This window comes from Gorilla gorilla, chromosome 2 (genome assembly GCF_029281585.2).
Source record: "Gorilla gorilla gorilla isolate KB3781 chromosome 2, NHGRI_mGorGor1-v2.1_pri, whole genome shotgun sequence".
NCBI lineage: Eukaryota > Metazoa > Chordata > Mammalia > Primates > Hominidae > Gorilla > Gorilla gorilla.
The window spans coordinates 24,368,860-24,395,918 of NC_086017.1; the positions used below are offsets into that span (position 1 = coordinate 24,368,860).

Consider the following 27,059-nt stretch of genomic DNA (forward strand, 5'->3'; position numbering starts at 1 on the left):
GCAGGGAGCCCGGGAAGTCCCTCTGGGCCCCTCGCCCTCCACCCAGACTCACCGGCACCTTTGAGCCGCCGCCTCACCACGCCCAGCCGCCACTTGAGTGACACCGCCAGCATTGTGCCCTCCTGCCCTCCGGCAGAGCCCTGTGCAGCCTGCCCCAGCCTCCCACGCCTGGAGCCGGCGCTCCTGTGCCCGCTCCAGAGCTGCTTGCGCTAACTGGCACAGGCTGGGTGCTCCCTTCCTCCGCCCTCCCGGAGTTGCTAAAATAGATAATCCTTCCCGGAGCCAGCGGTGGCATTGGTGGCGGCAAGGCCCTTCCTCCAAAGCAGCCGGGCCTGGGGAGTGCAGTGCCGGATGTTCTAGCCTCTGCAGCAAACCTCCAGCAGGCCCCACCCTCAAGTCCTCTTCCCACCAAAGTGCTCACCTGGCCCACCCCACCTTTTGCTGAAATCTACCAATCCCCTCCTCCCCTCTTCCCTGGGCTGGCTGTTTGATACTTCCAGGCCTTTGCACCTGCAAGGCCCTCCCCCTAGAATGTCCTTCCCCTCTAGAGGGACTCCATGCATCCTCTCTGTCTGGGAATGTTTGCTCCCTTCAGGGCACCCCGCCTGCTGGACCTCAACACATTTCATACTAGGTTGAGATTATCTACCTGCCCCCAAGACTAAGGAGCTCTGAGACAAGGACAAGAGTCCACTTGTCCTGTGTCCCCAGCAGGCAACATCACACTGGGCACGTGATAGGGCCACCAGAGTAGAACGAGGAGACCCAGGCCCCACCTCTTAACTCCTAACCCCTACAACTATAACATGTAACATGGGGATACCCGGAGAAGCTGCTCAAACTGCTGGTTGGGTGGAGTTTTGGGGACTATGTGTGAGTGCTCAGAAAACACATCCAGCATCCCTTCTTGTCGTACACATGGCTAGCCTCCTCTCTCATCCCACATCCTGACCCCTGAGTTTGGCAGGGCAGTGTTGCCCTAGGGGAGACTGAGGCAGATGGGCAGTGACTTGCTTATGGTCACAGAGCACATATGTTGCAGAGGTGGCTCTAGAACCCCAGGTTCCTGCCCTCTCTCTACCAAGGCAGGTGTTCATGCTTCCTCCATCCTTTTCCCAAACCATGAAAGCCCCTGTGATGAATCAGGCTACAGACCACACTCATAGGAAGGGCAAGACACCCGCTCGGGAATCATGGCTGCCACAGAAATCAGGCTTTGCCTGTGAACCAGCAGTGAGAGCCTCCCTTGAGAAAGTCGGAGGGTTCCCCCACATGCAGAACTCCTGCCAATCCCCATCACTTCGCAGCAATCCTATCTCTGGAATCCTTTGGCCTAGCATTCACCAGCACGCAGGATTCCTAGGATGGATGGAACACAGGGCAGTTCTGGATACACAGATCTGACCAGTAATAAAAATGAATTACACAGCAAGGAAGTGATTCCCTTCTCAGTAATCTCCCAGCCCTTCTGATTCCATGCAGGAGTCTCCTTTCAGCTCTTCCACGCTACCTCCCTGAAACTTGCAGACAAATAATTTTAAACAAAGAGAGAGCAGGCCCCAGGCTCAGAGGCCCCACAGTACATGGATTCCAGCCCAAAGCATCAGGAGGCACTACTGGCAGAAGGTGAGGCTCAGGGAGGCTCTGTTGGGGCAACTCAGCTAGGCTGGAGGTTCTGGGCTCCTTTACACAGACTCTGCTGAGGGATTCTGTCTTCATCCTAAAGGTGTGGGTGGCAGAGGCCTCTCAGGGCTAGCCGAGGAAGCAGGAAGTGGGCACTTGAACGGCATCACCCAGCTCCTTCTCGAGACCTGAGGACAGCGTGAGGGCTGCCCCACTGCCATGGCCCCTGTCCCATCCCCACTGTAAGCCTCTCCTCTGCAGTTGAGAGGCGTGAGCCTCTAGAGGAGCAGCAAAGCTGTGGCTTAGCTGTGCAAACAGAGAGGAAGGGAAGGGAGCAGAGAACACATGCCTTTAGGGATGGGCAGATCTGAGGTCAAATCCCAACTCAGTGTGCCTTAGTTTCCTCATCTGACAAATGGGGCTAACGGTTCCTGCCTCTAGTATGGCAGGGCTACACGAGATCACAAGCATAGAGCACTTAGCGGAGGGTGGCACACAGTAGGTGCTAGATAAATAATATGTAACCGTTATTAGTGTTGTGGTTATTCCGCATGGAGCCCAACCCCTTGTGTGTGAATGGGGATGGGAGGCCCAGTGAGGTGAAGGCAGGAAAGTCAGGAATCTGATGCATTCCATGAACTATCGCATCAAATCCTTAGAGCGCATGAGGGTGGTCCTAGGAACATCCCTATTTTACAAGCAAGGAAACTGAAGCTCAGAGAGGTGCGGTATTCCACCAGAGTTACACAGCATGCATGCGGCAAAACAGGTCTCAGGTCCCAGCCACCAGACTAGGCCGCTGCCACATCTAGGCCCAGGGAGCACCCCTTATAAAACCCCTATTGTGGGCCAGGCTGTGGGCCGAGCCCCCTCTGCCTGGCTTAGCCCAGGGAGGGCAGGCTGCGTTGCCTGGGGTTTTGCAGACTGTTAAGTGGCAGAGCACGGTTGGGAGCTCTGGCCGTGGATGAGGCCGCTTCCTAGCTCCATCAGTGCCTTTGGTAGGAAGAGAAATGGCCCAGGTGGTCTGCAGTGCCAGCTGAAATTGACGTGTGGAGAGCACAGCAATAAATAAGTAATAAATAAATAAGGAGGCCGAGGCTCCCAGGGTGTGGGAGAGGCAGAGTTCCGACCTGGTGGGGTTTCCTGTCACCAGTTAACCCTGGAGGGTGCCCTGTAAGTGTCCCAGGCCTTACAGGTAAGGACACTCTGAGGACCACATCCAGACCTGCATAGGGATGTGGATCTGCCAGCTCCAGGCCCAGCTCTGGGTCTCTGTCCCCTACACACCCACCCCAGAGACCCCACAGGCCTCAGGGCCCACTGCAGGAGCCTACAGTTATGTGCAAAACTGACTACGGAGCCCAGCCTGAAAACTCCCTGACTATGTGGCACTTCCCTTCCCTGGGGCCCCTTAGCTCTTCAGCTGCAAGAGGGATAACCTCGCCCTACCTGCCACCTACGGCTGTCCTGGGTCAAATGAAGAAGGGGAGCTCCGAGGGCAGGGTGGATCTGTCCATTATGCCTGGCACTGACTTGGAGGGGGCAAAATACTTGTTAGGTGCAATCTCAGGAGTGTTTAATGGTGTGGGCTGTGGAGCCAGCCTGCCCGGGTTCAAATCCCAGCTCCACCACCTTCTAGCTGTGCAACAAGACTGTGTTACTTACCTGACAGCCTCAGTTTCCTCACCTATAAAGTGGAGATGATAATAGGATGTGCCTTCCTGTATGCTGTGAGAGTGAAACGGGATCAAACGAACATGAAGCTCCTCACACACATTCATTAAAAACACAGAGCATTATCTTAAGATTGGTGTTGCAGAGCTCCAAGTGAAATTGGAATTCAAGTAGACCTTGGGGAGTCAAGTGGACCAAGGGCCAATTCCTTGGTTTAAGTGGAATTCAGGTAGACTCTGGTAGGTCTGGTAAATTAGCAGTGCAGGTGAGCCAAGGTGTATGCTGAGAAAGAATTTATCAAAAAAAAAAAAAAAAAAAGGAGCCAAGAGAGATGCTATGATCCAGTAGTTTCTAATGGTAGCATCCCAGCATTATGTTGGGCCCAAGAGAAGACAACTGTGGGAGGGAGTGGTCGGTGCATTTCTCTGTCTCGTCCCAAGCTCAGGGCATGATGTGTCACCTCTGTCTTGGGGGTGCAGGATCCACCAGAAGTCACTAGGGCTCAGCCTGTTCAGAGCTAATTTGGGAGGTGGCTCCATAGATCCCAGAAGATCCAGGTCCCACTGAGGAGCTGCCTGGCTATAGTAGGTGCAATACAAGAAGCGGAACTGAGGAAGACATGGTCCCTGTCCTCTAAAAACTCCTGGCAGAGACAGACGCTGCTTCTCCCTGAGCCTCACTTTCCCTGTCTGAACACTGGGGTCCAGAATCTGCACCTCATAGTGCTGCGGGAAAAGAAATAATGAGTCCACATAACTCCAGCCCCATCCCTGTGTCAGCAGAGGCTGGGGAGAACTTGAGGCCAGTTATGATTTGATGATTTATGCTAGGCATCTGAGGATGGGCTTGGTGGCTCGGACCCGTAATTCCAGCCCTTTGGGAGGCCAAGGTGGGACAATCACTTCAGGCCAGGAGTTCAAGACCTGCCTGGGCAACTTAGTGAGACTCTGTCTCTACAATTTTTTTTTTTAATTAGCCTGGCATGGTGGTGCATGCCTATAGTCCCAGCTACTCACGAGGCTGAGGCAGGAGGATCACTTGAGCCCAGGAGTTTGAGGCTGCAGTGATCTCTGATCGTAGCACGGCATTCCAGCCTGAGTGACAGAGGGAGATCCTGTCTAAAAAAACCCAGCAACAACAAAACAAAAACAAAAAGCTGTATACAGTATACAGTCAATACACTTCTCTGCCCATGTGCAGTCCAGCTTCTCTAGACTTCTATCCCCTTTTCTCCCAGCAATGTCACCCCCATTTCCCTTGGGGAGCTGCTCCTTCCCTGCATCCAGGGGAGGAGCTTTGTCTTTCAGCTCCAGGAGGGCCTTGACCCAAAGCAGACCAAGTAGCCTATCCCAACCCCCAGCCATGGCAAGCAGCTCAAGGATGGGCACATGACCCAAGTCAACCCAGTGAGATGCTATTCTGGGGCTCTGGATGAAGCCACTAGGAAAGGGAATCTTCTGGAGGTGTGGAGAAGCTGTGTCAGTCAGGCTGCTGGCGGCCACTGTGGCACCAAAAGAGAAGAGAAAGACAAATCCAATCCTGATGATGATGGCATCTCAGCACCTGGAACCCACCATGCCTGAAGATGGGTATCCCTTTTGAACTTAAGCCAATACATTCCCTTCTTTGTTTAACCCAGTTTGGGTTTGGTTTTTGGTAACTTGGGCCCAAAAGTATCTTGACTAATCCAGTGTCTTCCTCATCTCAGAGTTCCAGATTCCAGCACACAGCAGGGGCGCAGCAAGGGCTCAGTGAATGAGAGATGGAACATGGAATAATACGCTCCCCAAACTCTACCTTCAGCAGAGGACCCCTGGGCCCTCAACTTTAGTCAAAGGAGGCCACAGCTGGATATGAATTACTTTGGGTGCAGGGGCCCAAGCTGAGCAGTTCGACTGGAAGATCAGGAAGACAGCAGAGGGAGGCTTGGGGTCCTAGGTTCCAGCCATCTGAAGCTTGCTCATTACCTGAGCCACACCTGCCAGGCTCCCCTGTGCTCCCCAGATTTTTGCAGGATCCTTCTGCAGACAGCAGCCCCAGGGAATTGTGAGGGAACAGAGGCCCCCTTAAAGGAGACGAACCCACGGATGCTTCAGGCTGAGTCATCAAGAAAACAGCAAGGGCAGATCAGCCCGGCTGGGAGCCAGGAGGTCTGAGTTCAGACCCCAGCCAGTGTGCACTACTGTGTGGCCTCGAGCAAGTCTCTGCTATTCTCTGGCCTCCATGGGCTGTACTCCATGGTCTTCCCTAAGTTCATCCTCCCTATAGCATTCTCACTTTCTCGGTCCCAAGGCCCAGAGAGGTTGCCCCTGTTGTCAAAGGTCACACAGCCACTAAGGTGGCCAAGCCAGGATTCAAACACAGGACTATCTGGCTCTCCTCAAAACTGAGGCTGCACAGAGCCCAGGAGATAGGTTAAAGAAGGGAAAAGATCACAGAGGGATCCAGGCCAGCCTCCACCAATGCTGCTTTTTCCATTCCTGCCTCAGCTTCACAAAGCTCCAGAGGCCCCAGGTTGCTGCCATCCCCGCCTGCTTCCCGAAACAAATTAGCATCTCATCAGAGATGCCTTTAATCTTCTCAGCCTTTTCTTCCCCATGGGCCAAGCGGTGACATTTCTGCTGCCCAGCTCTACTGATCTAAATAAGACCAAGGCCGCCAAGGCTGGCTCTGTGGGTGGAAGAGAGGAGGCTGGGGGCAGACCCTCTTGACCGCTTATCCAGGCTGGGGGAGGGAGAGGATGCAGGCAGATGCAGGTCATCCATCCATCTCTCCATCCATTTGCTCATCCAGCAGATCTTTATTCAGCACTGTCTGTGTGCCAAGCGTGGAGGTACAGCCACCAAGGCTTCAAGGTGCTAATATTCTAGTGAGGAAGACAGGGTAAATGACAGATGTAACAAATAAGTAAAGGATGCAACATGTTGCGAGGTGAAAGCTGCAAAAAATAAACAGAGCAAGTGAGGAGTACTGGAGTACAGAAGTTGATGTTGCCAATTACAAAGGGGCTGGTCCCCCCAGAACCCAGACTCTGGACTCTAAATTCCTTTGCCCAGCAAAAGGACCCCCAGGACTCCTGAAAGCAATGGATGATTGCAGGGCTGAGGCAGGGAAAATGCAGTATGAGCCTTTCTTATAGTCTCAGAAAGTAAGGAAGTGCTCAGGGTCTGAGTGGGGAAAGTTGTGAGGACACAGAAGCCAGCTGGAGGGGTCTCCCACCGGCCAAATTTGGGACAACTTGAACATCAGAAAAGAATCATGACTACAAAACTGTAGTGATCCATGTGTTCCTATTGATTCTGAAAAGAAAAAAATAAAATCTGGCTGGTTCCTTTGGGGGTGGTTAAGATACCACATCATTTTTCTGTGAACAGATACATGAAGGTAAAGAATGAAGCACGTTTCCTGTGTTTCCTGTATACGCAGTGTTTTAGGAGGCCCTAATAAGGGAAAGGCATCCTTCAGAGAAGAACCACAGCAGATAAGTGCTGAAGAAATGATGGAATTGGAAAACCACCTTTTTGCAATCCTAGTGAAATAAAGGAACCAGCACTGACTCTGTGACAGAGAGATGAGGCAGACGGTCCTCGGACTCCCGGACAGGTCTCAGCATCACCCAGAGTGGAACTACGTGGCATTACGGGCGCCAGATGGGACGTGGAAGGAAGCCCACAGCATTCCCTGAGATGGATTCTTTCCTGCAAAATTGGACCTGAATCAAATCCAGCTTTAGCCCCAAATATCAGTTGGGAGAAAGTACAATGGGGCAGAAGAATGAATTAAATGATACCACGAGAACATTCCACAGGAAAAATGGCCTGGGTTCTCCAACAAATAATGAGAGTGGGGAAAAAAAAAAAGAGGGAAAAGGGACTGTTACAGATTAAAAGAGACATAAGAGACTGATCAACCAAATGTGGCAAGGGACCTTACTTGAATCCTGATTTGAATAAACCGATCATGAAAAGACATTTTGGAGACAACCAGGGAAAATTGCACGAAGACTGGGTACAAGATGATATGAAGAAATTATGGTTAATTCTGTTGGGTTGCTGCTGTTGTTGTAATGAGAGTTGAGAAAAAGTCTTTATCTGTGGAGATACAGATGAAACAAAAAAAAAAGTTCTGTGGTTTGCCCTTAAAATGCCTCAAGGGTATTTCTGTGTTATATGTGCTATTTGGAAGTAAATGAAAATTTAAAATTTAAAATAAAAATTAAAAGAGAGTCATAAAAGGCCTCACTAAAAAGGTGACATTTAGAGAAAGGGTTAAAAGAGGGAGGGGGCCTTGGTGGGCGGGGGCTGGGGGAAGAGTGTGCTCCTGAGGGAGGAGGAGCAGCGTGGGCCTGGAGGGTCCGAGGAAGGGCAAGCAATGCAGGGTCTCCTGAGGATCTGGCTTTTCCTCTGAGGATGTGGGAGCTTTGCCTGGGGCTTTAACACCATCCCTCTGGCTGCTGGAGGGAGAAGGCAGGGAGAAGGGGTGTAGGGGAAGGGCACAGAACTCGGGGCTCCACAGTCATCAAGCCTCACCTTATCATAAGGTGATGTCACCTGGCTGCTAGAATTACAGGGGAGCTTAAAAGAACTAGTGCTGAATCAGAAAGTTGGGGGGTGGCATCCAGGCAGTGGCCACTTTTTAAGCTTCCCCAGTGATTCTACTGAGCACTGGGGTGGAGAGTCACTGTCACCTTGCTGCCCTATAATGAAGACGGGAACACTGCCATTCGGAGAAAGAAAGCGGCTGTTTCTGCTTCACATGGCGACTGAGTGGCAGAGGAAGGATTTCCAATAAACCCCTCCACCCTTACCCATCTCCTGCCCTCCACCCTCACCAGACCTGCTCTGAGGCTCAGGAAGCAGAGGAAGCAGCCCCAAGGGAGGCTAAAACCCTGCCAGGGGAAGCAGCTCATCCACCTGATGGCTCCCAGACAATCCCAAGCCAAGAAAGAAAATGCCACCAAGCGTTTTCAGTATGGGCTAGGGCGGCTGGCTGACAGGTGCACCCACAGGGCCACCTGCCAAGAAACAGGTGGCATGCCTGTTAATATTCCTGGCACTGCCTTTAAAGAGCAATAATTAGGAGCAAAAGCCTGGGCAGGCACCATTCACAAGTACGCAGATTAAATCGCGGGCCGCGTGGGTGGAGGTGTCGGAAATGCCACTACGGTCCTCGTGTGCCCCGGGGCAGCAGCTCCACCGGGGCTCCTCCTCAAGCCAGGCCACGGCAGTGCCGGCCACCTCCTCCACTCTGACCCCAGGCTGCCTCCCCACACCTGCCATGTCTCAGGGAGGGGACGGCCTGCTGAGGGGGTTCAGAGTCCAACAGTGCTGGATTCAAATCCCATGCTGCTTAGCCATCCCTAAAGTCAGTAAGTATAGCATCACACAGGCACCCGGTGGTGTGACATTTCATGAAAATGACACAAGACTGGGGCCTGCAAGGGTTCCGTGCGTGGGACCTGACTTAAAATTATGTACCAGGCATTTCTCTTGCTGAGCTTCAGTTTCCTCATCTGAAAAATGGGGAAAGGGGAGAAAGATGAATCACGTTAATGATCACTCTGTGACAAAGGCAGACGCTGTTCCCAGCCCTGGATGCACATTAGCCTTCTTCAACACCCCACCACGTGGGGCCTGATTATGCTCATGAATGGGGAGATCAGGCAGGAGGCCAAGGTCATGCAGCTTGAAGCCGAGTGGGAACCTGAATCAGGTGCTGGCCAGGGCCACCCTGGGACCCACCCTGCTATTCTAAACACAGACGCGCCTCTGGCTCAGCTCCGTGCGAGCGTGTGGGTGGTGTGATTCAATACAGCAAACACGGCACACCGAGCACAAGGGGCACGGCACAGCCCACAGCCGGGCACCCGAGCTCCAGTGACCCTGGGTCTCTGTGCCAGGGGGTCTGCCCAGCATTTCTGGGGGTTGAGAGGGCTTTTCCAGGTCAGAAGTGGGAGATGGGATCAGGCTCCCGCTCTTCCCTGGGCACCAGCCAGTGAGACCCTCATCTGGGAAACGAGGCAAGAATTAAGGGAAAGGGGCAAAGGCTGGGTCTACCCTTGGGGAGACAGTGTTACATGAGGGGTTCTTGTCCCCTCCGGCAGGTGGGTTAATTGAGAAGGGAAAAAACAAGCTCAAGGTCACTGAGTCCATTGAAAGCAGAGTCAGGGCTTGAACTCAAGTGCTGGGCTCCCAGACGGGGCTGCTGTTCCCACTTAGCAGATGTGCCTGTTGGGCCAGTGGCTGGAGTGGAGCTGGACCCCCACGCTAATAGGGCTTCTCAGGCCCTCACAAACACAGGAAAAGGCCTCCAGCCTCCACATGGCAACAAGAACCGACCCGCACAGCTGGGCAGGACCCTGCCTCCTCTCTCCCTACCTCCCCAACAAATCCCACACCCCAAGTCCTGAAGGCCCGGAGAGGTGGGAGAGCAGGGTTGTGCCACAGGATGAGAAGGGGCTGTGTAAAATTTACCCACTCCGGGCCTTGGCATCCTCAGTGTAAGTGGCCAGCAGCACAGCACTGCCTTGGGAAAGGGAAAGTGGGTGTGACAGACCCTTGCAGGGAGCTACGTCCCAGCATCACCCTTCCTGCAGGCAGTCTGCAGGTCTGTACCTCCCACCCGGCCCATAGAAAACTGGAAGCCCACACAGAGGGGCGCTGGAGCTTGTCCCGGACACCTCGTCACCAGCACAGCCCCCATCCTGCCATGCGTCTCACCCCCACAACTGCCAAGCTCAAGCACAGAGAAAGGAGGGTGCCCGAGGTGACACAGCTCACTCATAGCTTGCTAGTGGCAGGGCCATCTCTGGGTGCTGCTTCCTGTGGGTCACGGCACAGAGGCTTCTAGCCTCAGATGAAGAAAGGGAGGAGTGCATCCCAGAGGTGCCCTGAGGCTCTCAGACAGCCCAGCCTTGCTGCAGGATGGCCAATATCTGTGTGATCTTTCTCCAGGTCAGCGGGGTCAATGATCTGGACAAAGTCCTGTGACTCTGGCCATTCAAACGAGCCACCGTAGTGTGGGAATCGGAGTCCAGCAGGAAACTAGGTGACAGACCATGAGAGCCACAGGGCTCTTAGACAAGATCACAGAGCCACATGACCACAGGAGACTGGGTGATAGCCCACAAGGCCACAGAGCTCCCAGGGATGGGGACACAGAGTCACACACCACAGGACTGGGCGACAGCCCACAAGGGCACACAAAATTGAAACCCTGGAGCCACAGAATGTTAGCTTCAGGAAGCCCCAGATGGTGGCTCAAGAACTGCAGGGCATTACGCTCATGGATCCATACCCACCACACTGTGGTCTGGCCACAGGCCATTAGAACCGCAGCAGAGAATGCCAGAACTACAGACAGAAGCCACAGCAGCGAGTGGAGCCAAACCACAGGTTATCAGAGTCAGGGTGGGGACAGAGCACGGCGATCAACATCACTGGACCTCAGACCATTCAGTGTTCAAAGGGACAGTGTAAGCCATCCATGTTGCTCACCAAGCAAGCCGTGACCCCCTAAAAGCTCCTTTTCATAGCCCCTGACCCCTCCAATCTTGCCCTTAGCTCCAGAGAGCTCCAATCTTGCCCTTAACCCTGGAAAACTCCCCTTTCCGTGGCTTCCAGTGAGAGATGCAGTCACATGGCCACTGTGTGACCTGGGATGATTCTCTGCCTACTCTGGGCCTCAGTTTCCCCACTGTAAAATTAAGAAGTTGGCCCTCTCTGAGGTCCTTTCTGATTATTGGAGGTGGGGTCCAATAATCAAAGGTAGGGTCAACCTCACCTCCAATAATCTGTGAAATGATCACATCACTTCTCTCCCTCTCTACAATCTTCTGTGGCTCCCAAAGGACTCACTTGAATGAATGAATGAATGAATGAATGAATGAATGTCAACTGCCCAGCCTTGAGGCATCTTTTTGCTCTTTGCCCTCAGTCCTGCTGCTTGAGGCCAGCTGGAGCATTCAATGATTCCCCTCGATTTCCCTTTCAGTTTGGGGCAGATTCTTACGCAACTCACTCAGCAGTGAGGGCAAGGCTAGGACTCAAACCCAGGACTCTTGGTTCCAAACACCCTTCCAATCTGTTCCTGAGCACTGGAAAAAATACCTACAAGGAAGAAGAGAGCAGGCCCCTAAGACGAATCTTGGCTACAAGTCATTCTAAGCCCCCTGCCTCTGCAGCATGGGATCCCGCTCAGTGAGGCCAACCATCCCTCATGCCCTCCCTGGGGACCCTGGGGACCCTGCTGCAGTGTCACATGGCATCCCAGGAGTCATGGCATCCCAGGAGACATGGCATCCCAGGAAACATGGCATCCCAGGAGTCAGGAGAGACAGCACGAGGTTCAGGATGATGCCACCACTCCAGGGACAAGGAAAACCAGGGATGATAACAAGGTCACAACACACACTGGGGACTCTTCTAGTCCTCAAACAAGGATTTTCATGAGGCCCTGGCAGTGGGAGCATTGAGAGAACCTGTAATGATGATGACAGCGGTATAATCCAGTAGCATTTATTCCCAGGCCCAAAGCATTCAATAGTGCCCATCATTCATTCACTTGCTCATGTGCTGGGCAGCTCTTATGCTCCAGCAGTGAATAAGGCTTCCAGCACTTACGTTCTACGCAGAGAGACAAACAAAGACATGATAAATATGTAACACAACACAGGTTGAAATAAGTGCTTTGAAGAAAAATGAAGTGGTGTGAGATGGTTATGAGGTAGGGGGAGGTCTCTGTGATCAAGTCTTCACACAAATGAAGGGAATAGGGGACCCAACCATGCCCAACCATGCAGATTGCTGAGCCAGGCAAAGAACAGCCCATGCAAAGGCCCTGGTTTGAGGCCCAGCAAGGAGGCCAGGGCTGGAGCTGAGTGATGGAGGGAGTAGCAGAAAGGATGTCAGGGGGGTCCCAGGGGCCCCCCAGGGGCAGACCACCAAGGGCCAGGTTGGCTGCAGTGAGGACTTTGGTCTTCCTCAGAGGGAGGTGGGAGCCATAGGAGGGTGTTGAAGAGAGGAGGGAGTGATCTGACCTAGGTTTTAACAGTATCCCTGTGGCTGCAGGGGAGGGACAGACTGAGGAGGGAGCGAGGGTGGAGGTGGGAAGACCAGTGAAGAGGCCACTGTAACCAGGCAACTAATAGACACCGGGATGCAGACCAGGTCTGTAAGAGGCAGCCAGTCGTGGACATGTTTTAAAGAAAAGTAGTGACTCATTATAGACACACACAGCCCTGTGAGGCCAGGAGAAGTATGTTCACTTTACAGAAGAGGAACCTGAGGCTCAGAGAGGTTAAGTCACCTGCCCAGTGTCACATAGCAAGGGGGTGTCAGAGCTGGGATTAAAACCCAGGCCGTCTGGTTCCGAGGCCTGTGCTCTCTCATTCTGTCATGAGCGTCTCCTTGGGACTCATACCTGACTCACGTGGCACAGGTCTGGGGTCTGAGATTGGAAGTGGACCATCCCCACCCCCAACACTAGTGCCAGGATCAGCTACAGAGCAAAACTGGGAAGGTGTCCAGAAGTATGCCTGTGTGGCAGGGAGAGAGAGATGGGATGGGGCCCCTGCATAGGTTAGGACAGGTGAGAGCGAGGGAGGAAGTAGCTAGGGACGTATTCCAGCTTTCTAGACCTGGATGTGGAGTGTGAGATCAGCACACCATGAGCACTCAGCAAACAACCCCCATGGGCAGGCCGTGCAGTCAGACAACCAAGGCTCCAACCTCAGCTCTGCCCTTCACCAGCTGTGTGGCCTCCAGAGCAACACTTACCCTCTCCATGTCTCGGCTTCCTGACCTGCTCACTGGGGCTGTTGTGGGGGTAATGCAGGGAAAATGCTGGGGAAAATGCTGGCCGGGCAGCTAGCAGAGTAATCAATCCAGCTGACAGGCAGAAGCTGGGCCATCAGGATTACGGGGAGGGGCTGCAGTGCCAGCCTTCCCCACTCTGCCCAGACACCCCCGCCTTATGGGGCTTTGCCTCCCACCCACTTTCCATCTTCTGCAGTGGACTCGGGGCCTCCTTCCTGTCCCTGATTCAGAAGTGACAGCCAAGACTGAGTTGTGCCTGCTTGCCTGGAATTATGACTTCTGGGGAAGAAAATGATTAACATGGTTGCAGAAGGCTGGATTCTTAGAATCGGGCTGTGTCAGAGAAAGCTTCTGGTCCAAACTACACCCCACCCATTTTACAGTTGAGGAAACTGAGGCCAGGAGAGAGGGCACATTTTCTAAGCCACTGGATCCTTAGGGCCTGGTGCCTAGTCCGCTGCCTTGGGGGAGTCCCAGGGAGGCCTAGGGGATACAGTCAGGGCAATGGGCTTGGCCAATCAGGATTGCCAGGGCCCTGCTGGGCCACGCATTAAAGTTCTGGTTGCCGGATCGTGGGAGATCCAGGGGTCCTGGGAGAGAGACCTGGAGACATTGGGTGAGGAGACCTTGGGGAACCAGTTGTTTCCCAGCCAGTGTGGGGGTGCTGCAGTATTTTAACACCAGCCACACACATGCCAGCGCCGCTTCCTCCACCATCCCCCTCTTGCTGCAACTGGTGCAGCTCCTTCCAGCCTCAGCCTCTGTGCTACACCCTTTATATGCGTTTTCCTCCAGACCCTCACAAGCACCCTGTGAGGATGCATTTTTAACTTCAAGGACCACCACTTGCCAAGGGGAAGTGACCTGCCGTGGTCCCACAGCTAGTTTGTGGCAGAGGCAGAAGTCGAGCCAGGCCCTGTTCTAAGCACTTTATGTATATGAACTCATTTAACTCTCACAAAAACCTTTGCACGAGGACTATAATTATCCCAATTTTACAGTGGAGGAAACTGAGGCTCGGAGAGGTGACATGGCTTGCTCAAGGTCACCTACTTGGCTAGTGGCAGAGCTGGGATTTGAACCCAGGCTGTCTGGCCCCAGAGCCCAAGCAAAGGAAGAGGGGTTTGTAGCAATGGGGTGAAGGTGAGAGAAAGGATGGGGGAAACATGCCCCAGAGGAGGAAGGACTTTTGAGAACAGGGGTGTCTAACGTTCACTTGTGTGTGTGATGAAATCCCCTTTGTCATCTCCTTCCTGCCAGCATCACAGAGCTATTCCTCTTTGGTCTTCAGAGCATGTGTGTCCCAGCCTGACCCCAGATCAGCATCTTGCCGACAGAGAGAGCCCACCTGGGATGGCGTCATGACCCTTACACTGAAGCAGCAGCAGGAAGTCAGAGCCAGGGGGCCGGGAGGGGAGCTGCCCTGGGCACAGTGGAAGGTGTCTGGGCCAGCTGGGGCCAGGACCAGGGGTGCTGAGGGTCAGTCAGATTAAAAGCAGAGCTATGCAAAGTGCGGCTGCAGGTCCCGTCCTGTCTTTGAACTATTTGTTGCTGGACAGTGATTGTTACGTTTGGAAACAAACATTTGAGAACCGATGGTTAAAAACTATGACAGCAATTTCACACATTGCCACAATATCTAAGTGCCTGATCAGTGGCTTATATTTTTCATGTCTTTGTTTTTTAATTTCATTTTTCAATAACTCATTGTTAGTGTATTTTTCTCAAATGTATCAGTCTCCAGTGGATTGAAAGTAAAAAGAAAATACTGGCCTTCCCCAGATAGCCCAAGAGGCACTGCTTTTACCAGAGCTACCCAGTGGTGAGAAGCTGGCGCTGGACCTGATGTGCAATTCAACCTAAAATAAAGCTGTAAGGTAAAAGTTCTGCTTTTGAAATGAAGGAAACTTTTATGTGAGCTGAAACAGATGTAACTTTTTTTAGGTCAGGGTTTCTCAACCTCAGGCAGTATTGACATTTTGGACCAGACAATTCTTTGTGGTGGCGGGGAGCTGTCCTGTGCACTGCAGGGTGTTGGCAGCATCCCTGTCCCCTACCACTGGATACCAGTGGCACATACCCTCTCCCCACTTGTGACAACCCAAAATGTCTCCAGAGATTGCCAAATGTCCCCTGGGGAAAAAAAATCACCCCCTGTTGAGAACGGCTGGTTTGGACGTTCTGCTTTTCTGTGTGTGAGAGAATGTGTCTAGGAGAGTGTCTGTACGTGCAGGTGTGTGTCTGTGTGTGCCTGGGCATGTGTGTGCTTTATTCCAGGCCCACCTTCCTCACTCACATTGCCTGGCCTCGTAGGCATCTGTGTTTGCAACCCTGGTGTCACCCATTAGTCTCAAGTAGCGCCCGTCAGATCTCCCCTCCCTCCAGGCATGGCTGTCACTGAGGCATAGTCTACAAAGGTCGCAGTGGAAACCAGGGAACCCTCGGAGCCACTGTCTGCACTGGATGAAGCTGCCCTCCAATGCTTCCCACCCCCCCCCCCCACCTCAGATCCCTACCCACACCGCACCTACCAAGACACCAGGGCACAGACAAGATCTCAGCAGTTGGACAGAAACCAATACTCCCAACAGAGAAGGGCCTCAGGCCTGAAGAATGACAGCCTGAGGTTAAGTAAAGTGGTCATCGAGAACCAGGGATAAAGAAGAAGCTGAACCGTCACCTGGCAGGGGAGCTGGAGGAACAGAGGCTCACTGTAGGGAACATGAGGGAGTACAGCTTGTTCAATCTGCACACATCTGTGCCCCAACCCTCATTCAGGGGACTCTGACTCAGAATAACCTGGGCAGGGTCCCAGGATCTGTATTTTTAAAGCTCACCAGGTGGTGTTGATACACAGCAAGAGTTGAGAATCCCCTGGGAAGCTTGATAGAAATATAAATTCGTGGCAAAACAAAAGTAAGGAGTCTGACAGTACCAAGCATTGCTGAGGATGTGGAGCAACTGGAACTCTCAGACACTGCTGGTGGTGATGTAAAGTGGTAAAGCAACTTTGGAAAGCTGTTTGATAGTATCCATTAAAATTTCAAGATACGTATATTCTAAAATATATCTCAATAAAGCTGTTAAAAATATGCATATCCTATGGGCTGGTGATTCCACTTGAGGGTATATACTCAACAGAAATGTGTGCATTTCGGTACCAGAGGCATGTTTAGGCGCCTGAGTATTCACAGCAGCATTTTCCATAAAAGTCAAAAATTGAAACAAACTGAAAGTCCAACCATGGTAGAAGAGATCAATAAAAATGGCGGCATATTCACGCAACGGAACTTTTTTTTTTTTTCTAAAACGCTCCCAGTCCATTTACTGGCCACATGAGGTGGTCGTCAAGACATAAGTTAGAAGATTATCACAGGAAGTAGTAATAATAAATGCCCAGCAGTACAAGGGGTTCAACAGAAGTGAACAAGGCACAAGAGTTCTGTCTTCAGGAAACAGGCCAGTTCCCACATGGAGCAGGTGACTCCTGTAAGCCTGTGAGGCTCAGGGTTGTCGTGTCTGGCTCTGGCCTGCTGGAGCACATGGTCCCTGGAGCCCGCAGCCAGCTCGGTGGAGCTGAGCATCCAGTTGGTACTTCTCGCAGAAATTATCAGTGAAGGGGATGCAGGTGAGGAGCTCACACCACTCACAGCAGACAGGATAGAAGTAGAAGAGGACCACCAGGCCAGCCAGGAGGCCCAGGAAGACCACCTGAAAGATGATGACCAGGCAGCATTTCCAGTACAGATGGAACTTGCTGAAGCTGATGTAGCGCTAGAAGGCAAAGGAGAGAAAGAGGCCACTGATGAACCCCGAAATGTGGGCAAAGTTGTCGATCCAGGGCAGCAGCTCAAAGGTACAGAGGAAGAGCACCACAGCCAGCAGCTTGAAGAAGGCATGCCAGGGCCGCTCCAGGATCTGCCAGCTCTGGAAGAGCTCCACGAAGAGGCAGGCCAGGATGCCAAGCTGGGAGCCAGCAGGAACCACCTCTGCTCAGTACAGCAGGAAGATGGCACTGGCCAGGTTGCCAGTGACACCACTCAGCAGGTAGATGATGGCTATGTGGTGCCACCCTGCCAGCTTCTCCAGGTCCCGCGGGACGGTCATCTGGAAGCATATGGACACCAGGTAGTGCAGGATCCTGGTGTGCAGGAAGAGGGACAGCCACAGGCGGTAGAACTGGTCAGGCACCTCAGGGTTGAGGAAAGGGAGGAGCCCACACACATCATCCATGCAGTGCACCTGAGAGCAGAGCGTGGCCTCCTCATGGAAATAGCCCCTCATGAAGTCACAGTACTCCCGGGAGGTGATCTCACACTCGCCGTTGGTGCCAATGCAGCAGGGCCGTCCTGTGATGACACAGTCCATGTGGGGAAGGTTGGTGTGGTTCTCGGGGTTGTTTCTGGTGCAGATCGGCCACTTGGTGATGTCTTCTGGCCACTCACGGGGGTCTTCCCAGGAGGGCTCATCATATACCCTGGGATCCTGGTGGCAGACAGAGCCAAACTGTCTCTTGTGGCCGGCAAGCTCTGGGGCGCTGGAATGGATGGGTCACTTCACCCACATTGCCAGCATGGGCGAGCACTCCTCCTCCGAGGTCTGCAGGCAGCCCGACCTGTCGTTGTGCATGCAGCAGGCCGAGTGCTTCTCGTGCTCGCGCCCTGCGCGAATGAAGCTGTGCACCTGCGGATCCTGGCATATGCAAGGCGAAAACTTGGCACCCAGGTGGATGAGGGCCTCCGAGCTGGGCCCGATCCAGAAGTTCTCCTGCTGCACGTACTTGACGTTCTCGTAGACCCAGTGGTTCCACAGCATCGAGTCCACCGTTTCATGCTGTGAGAAGTCCACGGGCACGATGCCATAGATGCACACGGCTAGAATGGTGATGAGCAAGTGCACGAAGGTGAGCCAGTGGGTGAAGAAGGGCCTGTGGCTGTCCATGTCCTCGATCTGTCGCTTGACGAAGCTGTCGATGTGCTTGTGGTAGGTGTGGTTGGTGAGCCGTCCCACCATGCTCAGCCCATACAGCCGCTTCTCCCGGGCGAAGAGCTTGCGCACCGGCACAGCGATGCGCTGGTTCCGCCGCGGCCCCGCGGTGCTCACCATCTCCTGTCGGAGCCGCACCTTGGGGTGCGAGGCTGCGGTGTCTTCCTGCTTCCGCCAGCCTCGCTCCAAAGGCAGCATCAGGTGGCTGCGCTCAAGCTCACTGCGGTCCAGGGCCCTGCCAGTGAGGTACTCCTGCTCCGGTGCCTTCTCCCAGTCCTTGAGTGCTGCCTCTGATGGGGACTCAAAAACTTCGTCCGGGTATGTGGACAGCTCTTCATGGAGGATACCTTCCTGGGCAAAGAAGGATGTGTCCATCTCATCAGGGAAATTCGTGTTTTCCGCCAGAAAGCTGGCTGGAGTGGAGCTTCGACGCTGTGCCCGGCGCAAGGTGCCATCCCCAATCGAGCAGCCTTTCATCAGTGCTGCGGCTGCATGGAAGCTCATCTTGGCCACCAACTCTCGCTTCCCGCCATGGAAGTTTACATAACAATGAAAAAGAATGCGCAACATACAACAAAACGGATGAATATCAAAAACATCATGATGAATGAAAAGGGCTGGACAGTGAAGAATATACGCTGTATTACTCCATTGATAGGAAATTCAAGAACAGGTGAAAACAAACTTCCCTGTGCAGCGACACACATAAGGTGATAACACCATAAAGAACAGCCAGGGAATGATTTTCAAAAAAGGTCAGCAGGATGGGTACCTCTGGGGGAGCAGGAGGGGGATGTGATTGGAGATGAGCCCATGTGGCAGGGTGGGGGAATCTTCTAAGGGGATGGCAATGCTCTGTTTCTCAACCAGAGTGGTTATAAGTGTGATTACTTTTCATTACTCTCTACGCTACACCTCTATGTTAAACTCACACATATATTTTATAATTTTCAGTAAAAGAGGAGAAAAAAGATGCATCTGTGCCACTGCCCGCAATGCTGATTCCTTGTGTTTGGGCTCAGGCCTGGGATGAGCATTCTGAACATGCCTGCACCACCCCCAGATGATTCCAGTTCACAAGGTTCTGGGGCCACACTGGGGTCTAAGACGTCTGCTGAGCACACGTGGGGTGAGGAATCCAGAAGCCAGCCTCAAATGGGTGGATCCCACCTCTCTACCCATTGCTGGTTTTGAGTGGTGTGTGGTAACTGAGGTGGGGGCCCAGCAAGCCCCCAGCATAGCAGCCGGCCCACAGGCCACCCTCTGTTGATGCCAGTCTTCTACAGAATTGTCCTGTGGGATATTCGCTTTAATAGGCACATGCTGGGCTTATAGAGGGACTCTGGACAGGAGGGTGGAAGTTCGTCACTAGTCACTGGAATCCCACAGCCGAGGCTGGCAGCCTAGAGAACCCACCCTGAAGGTCAGGCCCTTTAACAAAAGGGTGGAGAGGAAGCAACTTGAGGGGCTGTCGTCAGGGAGGCAGCTGGCATCTTCTGGGGCATCTGCTGAGGCCCGTCCTGTCTCCCCAGAGCTTGAGGGGCGGGCTGGCAGGCAGGCAGGAGAAAAGTGGAGCTTCAGGCCCATCCTCTGTGTGAGAAGTCACAGAAGATGGCAGCTGCATGGAGGCTGTGCCCCCTTATCAGCCAGGACAGGCTTGGGTAGGTAAGTCTTGACGCCACCCCATCACCACCTAGGGTGATGATTTATTAATCACCTGCTAAGTGCAGGCAGCCATGGCCAGTGCTGGAAATGGGAGGACCTACCCCTGTGGGGCTCAGGACTGTTGTGTTACAAAAGGCAGTGAGTGGATCGGGGGCGTGGTGAGAGGGTGTAGCAGGCAGCAGCTCCAGGAGGCTGGGGGCAAGGTCTGGAGATCCGTGGGAATTAGCCACACCAGGGACCCCAGGCAGATAGAAGAGCCTGGGCAGGACGTGGGGTGGGCTGACAGTGAGCACAGGCTGAGCCTTCCATGCAATGGGCGTGGCTCTCAAAGCTTTCCTGCATTCACTCCGTCCATCCTCAGGACGGCACCGCGATGCGGGTGCTCTGAGTCCCATTCTACAGATGGAGAACTGGGTCGCAGAGAGGTTAAGTAACCTGTACAAGGTCACACAGCTGATCAGCAGCTGAGGCTGGATTGGAACCCACTTCATTACACGGCCTCGCATTTGGCTTGTTTTTCCCCAAGAATTGAAAGGCCAGTGAGCAAGGAGGGCGGGGAGAGGCGAGGGTGAGAGAGGCCTGGTGCTGGGCCACGCTGGGCCGGAGTGCCATGGGAAGACTTTGAACTTGATCCTCACAGCAGTGGGGAGCCACTGACCATAGAAAGCAAGTAATGATATCAGATACGCATTTTACAGGTGCTCTCCTGCCACGTACAGCCTGACTGTCGGGCAACACCGGCCAGTCAACAAACATGGCCTCACTGGTGCAACATTTGCTGAGCACCTCGCGGGCACCATCTTCTCTTCAGGCCGTAGGTTCCATTTTGACCCCACTGCTAGACAGCAAGGACATCTCAAATACCAATGTATGAATTTTACCGACTTTGATGACTGTAAGGAAGCCCTGTCCTGCACAAACCCCATCAACCACTTGAACCATTGATTCATCCTCTAAAAAGCACAGTTAGGCCACTCTCAAATTTTTCCACTTTCAGTCTTGCTTTGTTGAGATAGGTTTCATGAAGTCTTTCCTAATTAAAGTTTGTAATGAGGATTTGATTCATCAACACATTTCTTTGCTCATAGCTCCTATACCAGTTGTAGACAACTTCTACCACTGTGGAGTTCCTTTTTTGCACATTATTTCCTTCGGCTCCAATTCTCTCCCTTCAAATTTTTGCAGAATTTAATGATGTTGGCATGGAGATTGGATTCATCTGTCAATTTTTAGATCAATAACTATTTTTACTGTGCACAGTTTTAGTTGATGCCAGTTTTATTTTGTGTTATTTCTACTAGTGATGTTCATGTTGAATTGGATAAGAGACAAATAGTGCATGTTTCTTTCTTAGGAAACCAATGAGAAATAGAAAAATGTTTGTGAGTCAGAAAAAGAAAAGAAAACAGACAACCAAGAGAAAGAGATCTAGAAAGAGACAGAGGCTGATAGAGAGGCAGAGACAGGAAGACACAGAAACAAAGCAGAGAGAGACACATGCAGTGATGGTTTGGCTCCTGGCCACTCAGTGGAGTCAAATGACAGTGTCCATCCTAGTGTGCCCCATTGCCCTGCTTCCTCTCCAATCAAAAGCTGGACATTCCCACTTCCAGGAAGTTGCCTTAACCTGGAAGGTCCTTTCCTTCTGGACTTAGGTCAAGGTTACTCATTCAATTGCTCAGGACAGCTTTATCAAAATAAGATAAAAGGTCACCCAGATGGTGTCCCAGCAGACATGGCCTCTGGTAAGATACTGACCAACGGATAACACCCCAGGCCCAAGTAAAACCAACTCATCCCTTGGCCTAAGCCAAGTTGCTCACATGCACCCTAGGTGCATGTGAGGCTGGGGGTCCCACTTGTGAAGTATCTAGCAGGGCACTGGCACACAGTGGATGCTTAAATAGTGTCCCTCTGCCCTGATGTCATCATGGTCCCCACCTCAATGGGCTGGCTAAGGATGGTGCAAACCCTCTCAGCTCTGGTTTCACTTGCAACAGAACAGTGGCCTCATCCTGGCCCAGGGCCTGTGGGGTGAAGAGGATGGGAGCTTAAGGTCTCCCTAGCTCAGTCTTCAGGCTGGTGAGGGGTCCTCCTTTGCAGGACAGACCTAGACTCAGATTGAGCAGAGGCAGACTCTCATTGCCCTTCTCTTCCTGCCATCTCCACTGTGTGGAGCTCCATGTTAAGAAAGCCTCTGAGGCTGAGCCTTTGGGAAGAACTGTGGTGATCGATGAGCACTGTCATCGATGAGGGCCAGGGGAGCTTGTCTTGTGTTTCCTGCATCTTTAGTTGCTGCTCTGCAAAGACCAAGAGCACAGGGACCTGGGTCTGAGCCTTAGCTACACCACCACCAGCTAGTGACTGTCGGCAAGACTTGTCACCTCTCTGAGACTCAGTTCTTCATCTGGGAAATAGGGATAATATCATGCTTTATCTCATAGGGTTGTCATGAGGACTAAGGGAAGTGGTGCACATGTGGGTGTTAATAAGAATTTATGAAGGGGCTGGGCACCATGGCCCACGTCTGTAATCCTAGCATGTTGGGAGGCCGAGGCAGAAGGATCACTTGAGGTCAGGAGCTCAAGACCAGCCTGACCAACATGGTGAAATCCCATCTCTACTAGAAATACAAAAATTAGCCACACATGGTGGCAGGCACCTGTAATCCAAGCTACTCGGGAAGCTGAAACAGGAGAATCACTTGAGCCTGGGAGGCAAAGGTTGCAGTGAGCTGAGATTGTGCCACTGCATTCCAGCCTGGGCAACAGAGCAAGGCTCCATCTCAGAAAAAAAAAAAAAAAAAGAACTTATGAAGGAATGGGTTTTTTCTCCCTTATTTGTCAGGTGAGTCAGCAGTGAGGTAGAAGAGCTGTGGTCTGAGCTGCATTATTTTCACACATGGTGACCCAGGCCAGCTGTTTTTTTTTTTTTCTCTCTCTCTGGCCCTCAATTTCCTCTCCAATAAAGTGGACCTAACAGTTTCTTATAAAAAGCTGAACACACACTTAGCATGCAACCCAGCAATCCCACTCCTAGGTATTTAGCCAAGAGAAAGGAAACACATATTCACATGACACTTGCGTATCAGTGTTTAGGGCGGCTTTATCCACAGCACCCCAAACTAGAACCCACACAAATGCCCACCAACAAGTGGATGGATGAACGCTCTGAGGTACATCCACTCCCCGGAAGAACAAGGCACTGACACGTGCAATTACATGGGTGGGTCTCAAAACAGGCTGAGCCAAAGAGGCCAGAGACAAAAGATATCCACGCTGTGATTCGGTTTATATGAAACTCTTAAAGACAAACTGAATACATACCAACAGGAAGATCAGTGGTGGCCTAGGTCTGGTGGGAATGTTCTAATTGTACCTTGATTGGGTTGGTGGCTACATAAAAATGTATACACTTGTCAAAACGTACTAAACTGTACACTAAAAATGAGTGTGTTTTATTGTATATACATTAGACTTCAACAAAGTTATTTGTAAAAAATGTCCCTGAGACAACCTTCCTGCAAACTTTCCAGGGCTCGTGTGTGATCGGATGGGAGGACGGGCATGTAGGAACTTTGTCAGGCGAGAAAGCCCTTCACAGGTGAGAGGCATTGTGGTAACTTCTATGGCTGGTACTGAAAACAGCAACCACAGCCCAACCACGCCAGTTCTACTGAGAGTCTCCCACCAAGATGAGAACGCCACAGCCGTGGAGTCAGGCCCACCCAGGCTGGCGTTCAGTCTCCCGCCTTCACAGCCCGCTCTGCCACCTGCCTGGGGAAAAGTGGCCTTCCTCCCCAAGCCTCTGTTTCTGGAATATTCCTCTCAGCTTGGCTCTGGGCTGAACACAAGATGTGCCATCAACCCTTATCAAATGTTGATTTCTCCAGTGTCCATTGACCACGAGACCAGGGCCGAGAGGAGCAGCCTCCCCGGGGCTCACAGCACTGCAGCAGCAGAAGCAGCCAGAACCCCACATCCTTCCATGCCATTCCTGGACTGGCCTTTGGGCTGCACTCGGTGCCATACGGGGTGGGGTGATGGGGTGAGGCTGTCCATCACGTGGGTAACAGGTTCCCTCTGTGGCTTTCGTGGCAGTGTATGGCAGCCTCTCCTTTCAGCACAGAGGCTGATGGCTAAGTCACCGCATGCCAGGGCACTCAGAGAACTACTGTGTCCAACACAGGACTTCATGTTGGTCCCTGTGGGGCAGGGGCTGGGTCTGGTCACCTCCATACCCCAGCACCCAGAGCAGGTGCTAAGCCAACACTCGTTTACAAGTGGTCCATGGAGACCACACCGTGCCAAGTCCTGGTGGCCCCAGAAGGTTCTCCTCCCTCTCCCTCTGCTAAGGCCCCATGGCCTCTCCTGCCCTTCCCTGAGTGGTTTCTTCCAGCCTCAGTTGGGAAGGGGACCACACATCTTTAAATTGCCTCATGGTGTTAGATAAGCACCTTTGCTTCCCTGTAATGGTTCATTCATGCATCAACTTGGCCAGGCTGGGCTGGACGCAATGGTGCACACTTGTATTCCCAGCACTTTAGGAAGCCAAGGTGGGAGGATAATTTGAACTCAGGAGTTCCAGACCAGCCTGGGCAACATAGTGAGACCTTGTCTCTACAAAAAATTTAAAAAAATTAGCCGGTGTGGTGGCCCATGCCTGAGGTTCCAACTTGAGAGACTGAGGCAGGAGGATCACTTGAGCCCAGTAGTTTGAGGCTGCAGTGAGCTGAGATCGCACCACTGTACTTCATGCACTCCAGCCTGGGCCACAGAATGAGACCCTGTCTCAAAAACAAAAAAACAAACAAAAAACCCAAAAACCCACTTGACCAGGCTTTAGTGCCCAGTTGTTTGGTCAAACATAGTCTGGATGTGGCTGTGAAGGTATTTTTTAGATGTGATTACATTTAAATCAACAGACTTTTGAGTAAAGCATTTTACCCTCCACAATGTGGGTGGGCCTGATGCAATCAGTAGTGAAATTAAGAGCAAAGATTGAGATTCTCTAAAGAGGAAGGAATTGTCTTCAAGGCTGCAACGTAGAGACCCTGCTTGAGCCTGCCTGGGCTGCCCTGCAGATTACTGACTACCAGCTCCACAATTGCATGAGCCAATTCCTTTAAATCAACCTCTCCCTCTCTGTCTTTCTGGATAGACATGATAGATGGATGGATGGATAGATGATAGACAGATGGATGGGCGGATGGGTGGATGGGTGGATAGATAGATGTTCGGATGGGTGGACAGATCTATTGGTTCTCTTTCTGTGGAGAACTCTGACTAATACACTCTTGGAGCCCCACCCTCCTCATCCAAATGAACTGAGGCTCCCACAGTGGACATCAGCTGTTTCTGCCCATCCAGCATACAGACCTCCTTTTGGTAACAGCACCCTGATTTTGCTCTGGGGAGACCCCCTCCCTTACCCCCTGTCCATGTGATTTCCTGGCTTATGGATGAGTTGGGTGAGAGCAGCAGGAGAGACTGACTGCAGAGGGGGTCTCCCTCCCCCAACCCTGTCCATGTGGTTCACAGGGCTGACACTGCTTCCAAGATGGGCATAAGCCAGGTTCATCCAATCATAGCAGCCCTTTCTCCAGGCCACAGTGACTGGCTGAGGGACAAGCATGTGACCCCACACTGTCCAATGGGAGACAGCCCCAGGACTTTTGCTGGAGCCATCTGCATGTTCTTTGTCCACTGGAAGGTAGAATGATATAAGTCTGGAGAGCCTGCCCGAAGCAAAGCCAACAGCCCAGAGAAAGAGAGAAGTGAATGATGGGAAGACCAAGCTCTGATGTTGTCCCTTGAGCCCCTGGATGTAGCCCTTCCTGATGCCAATATGAGCATCGAAGGTCTCTTTCGCACTTGGGCAAGTTGGGGTTGGGTTTCTACCACTTGTAACCTAACACTGCCTGCCTGCTACTGCCTTCTTGGAAAGGCGTGAGAAGGAACATGTGGTTGTGGCTCAGCTGATAGAGTTTGGCCTGGCCTCTGTTTTGGATGCTAGTGTTGGCAAGCTTGGAAGAGAGCTGAGGAGTAGGGCAACAGAGGAAAGACTTGAGAGAGGGGAGAAGTAGTGGGTAAAGGAATCCAGCAGCAGGGCTACCAGGGAGACAGGCTAGGGGAGACGAGAGATACTGGTCAGGAGCATGACGTGTTGCTCCTCATATCTCAGGGACTCCTCAGGAAAGCCACAGTTATACTCCCACTGCAGGGTATAAGAGTCTCGCAGCTCCACTTCCATGCAAATGTGCAAACACTTGGCATTGTCAAAGTTTCTAATGTCAGCCCTCCTGGCAGGTATCCCACTGTGGTTTTAATTTCCATTTTCCTCACGTGAGAAGCTGTTGAGCACCTTTTCATGCATTTACTGGCCGCTTGGATCACTGCTCAAGTCACTAGCCCAGTTTTCTATTGAGTTGTCTATCTTCTTCTATAGGTGTTAAATACAGCTGCAAGGTAGGCACAGGGTGAGACCAGAGGCCACCCACAAGATTTAGGGACATCTGGATGGATCTAAAGGGGGTCTTTGCACAAATCACCAAGTCTTTCTAGCTTGGATGTTTTAGGAATCTTTGACCCTCATTCCTAGATTACAGGAAGGATTAAGGCAGGAGGTCTGGAGAAGAGAGGAAGGGAGGGCCAACAGATATCTGCTTCGTGTCCAAAGCCACTTTACCTTATTGTGCTGCAGCCACCCTTGTCTTCCCTGAACATGCCAAGCTTGTTTGTGCCTCAGGACCTTTGTATTTGTGCATGCAGTTCCTTGCAGGGCTGGCTCCTTCTCATCATTCAGGAAGTCTTCTCCGAGCGTCTCAGCTGAGAGGGTGTCTCCCTCCCTCTCTATCCCCTGATTCTGCTTCATTTATTTTCACTCCATGACCTAATTAGCATGCACATCTATTTGTTGACATGTGCTTGGCTGGCTTGCCCATTAGAATTTAAGATCCATCAGGGCAAGGTCCTAGTCTCTGTCGTGTTCACCACTGGGTCCTGAGGGCCTAAGGCAGTGCCTGGCACATAGTAGCTGCTCAGTAAACATTTGTTGAGTGAATGAGTGAACAAGTCTTAACAACAACCCTGTTAGGTAGACACTGACTATGTGTTCATTTCCCAGATGAAGACACTGAGACTCAGAGCAAGTGGCTGAGCAGGAGTGGAACCCAGGCCTTTCTCACTCCATAGGTTGTCATTGCTCCCCTACCCCTCTCCAGCTTTCTTTCGGCTCTGGGGGTGGCAGTTCCATGAATTCTTACCCTGTCTTATGACTGGATTCCCTGGCTCATGG

General features: G+C 52.2%; 1 protein-coding gene and 1 pseudogene across 6 annotated transcripts in view; both read right to left on the bottom strand.

Moving 5' to 3' along the window:
* The window catches only part of GRIP2 (glutamate receptor interacting protein 2), a 111,958-nt gene that overhangs the window by 64,992 nt on the left and 19,907 nt on the right, over nt 1-27,059 (bottom strand). For 4 of the 6 annotated variants that reach the window (XM_055381070.2, XM_055381069.2, XM_019024598.4 and 1 more), the window contains exon 1: nt 53-178. The exons of 1 other annotated variant lie outside the window; for it this stretch is intronic. In XM_055381070.2, coding sequence (XP_055237045.2) covers nt 53-113 — 61 coding nt within the window. In that variant the 5' untranslated portion in view covers nt 114-178. Of the gene's footprint in view, nt 1-52; nt 179-27,059 lie in introns of those variants that run through there. One more of the 6 variants, XM_055381072.2, reaches the window with a different exon arrangement.
* On the bottom strand, nt 16,441-18,668 carry LOC101123707 (inactive rhomboid protein 1-like; annotated as a pseudogene).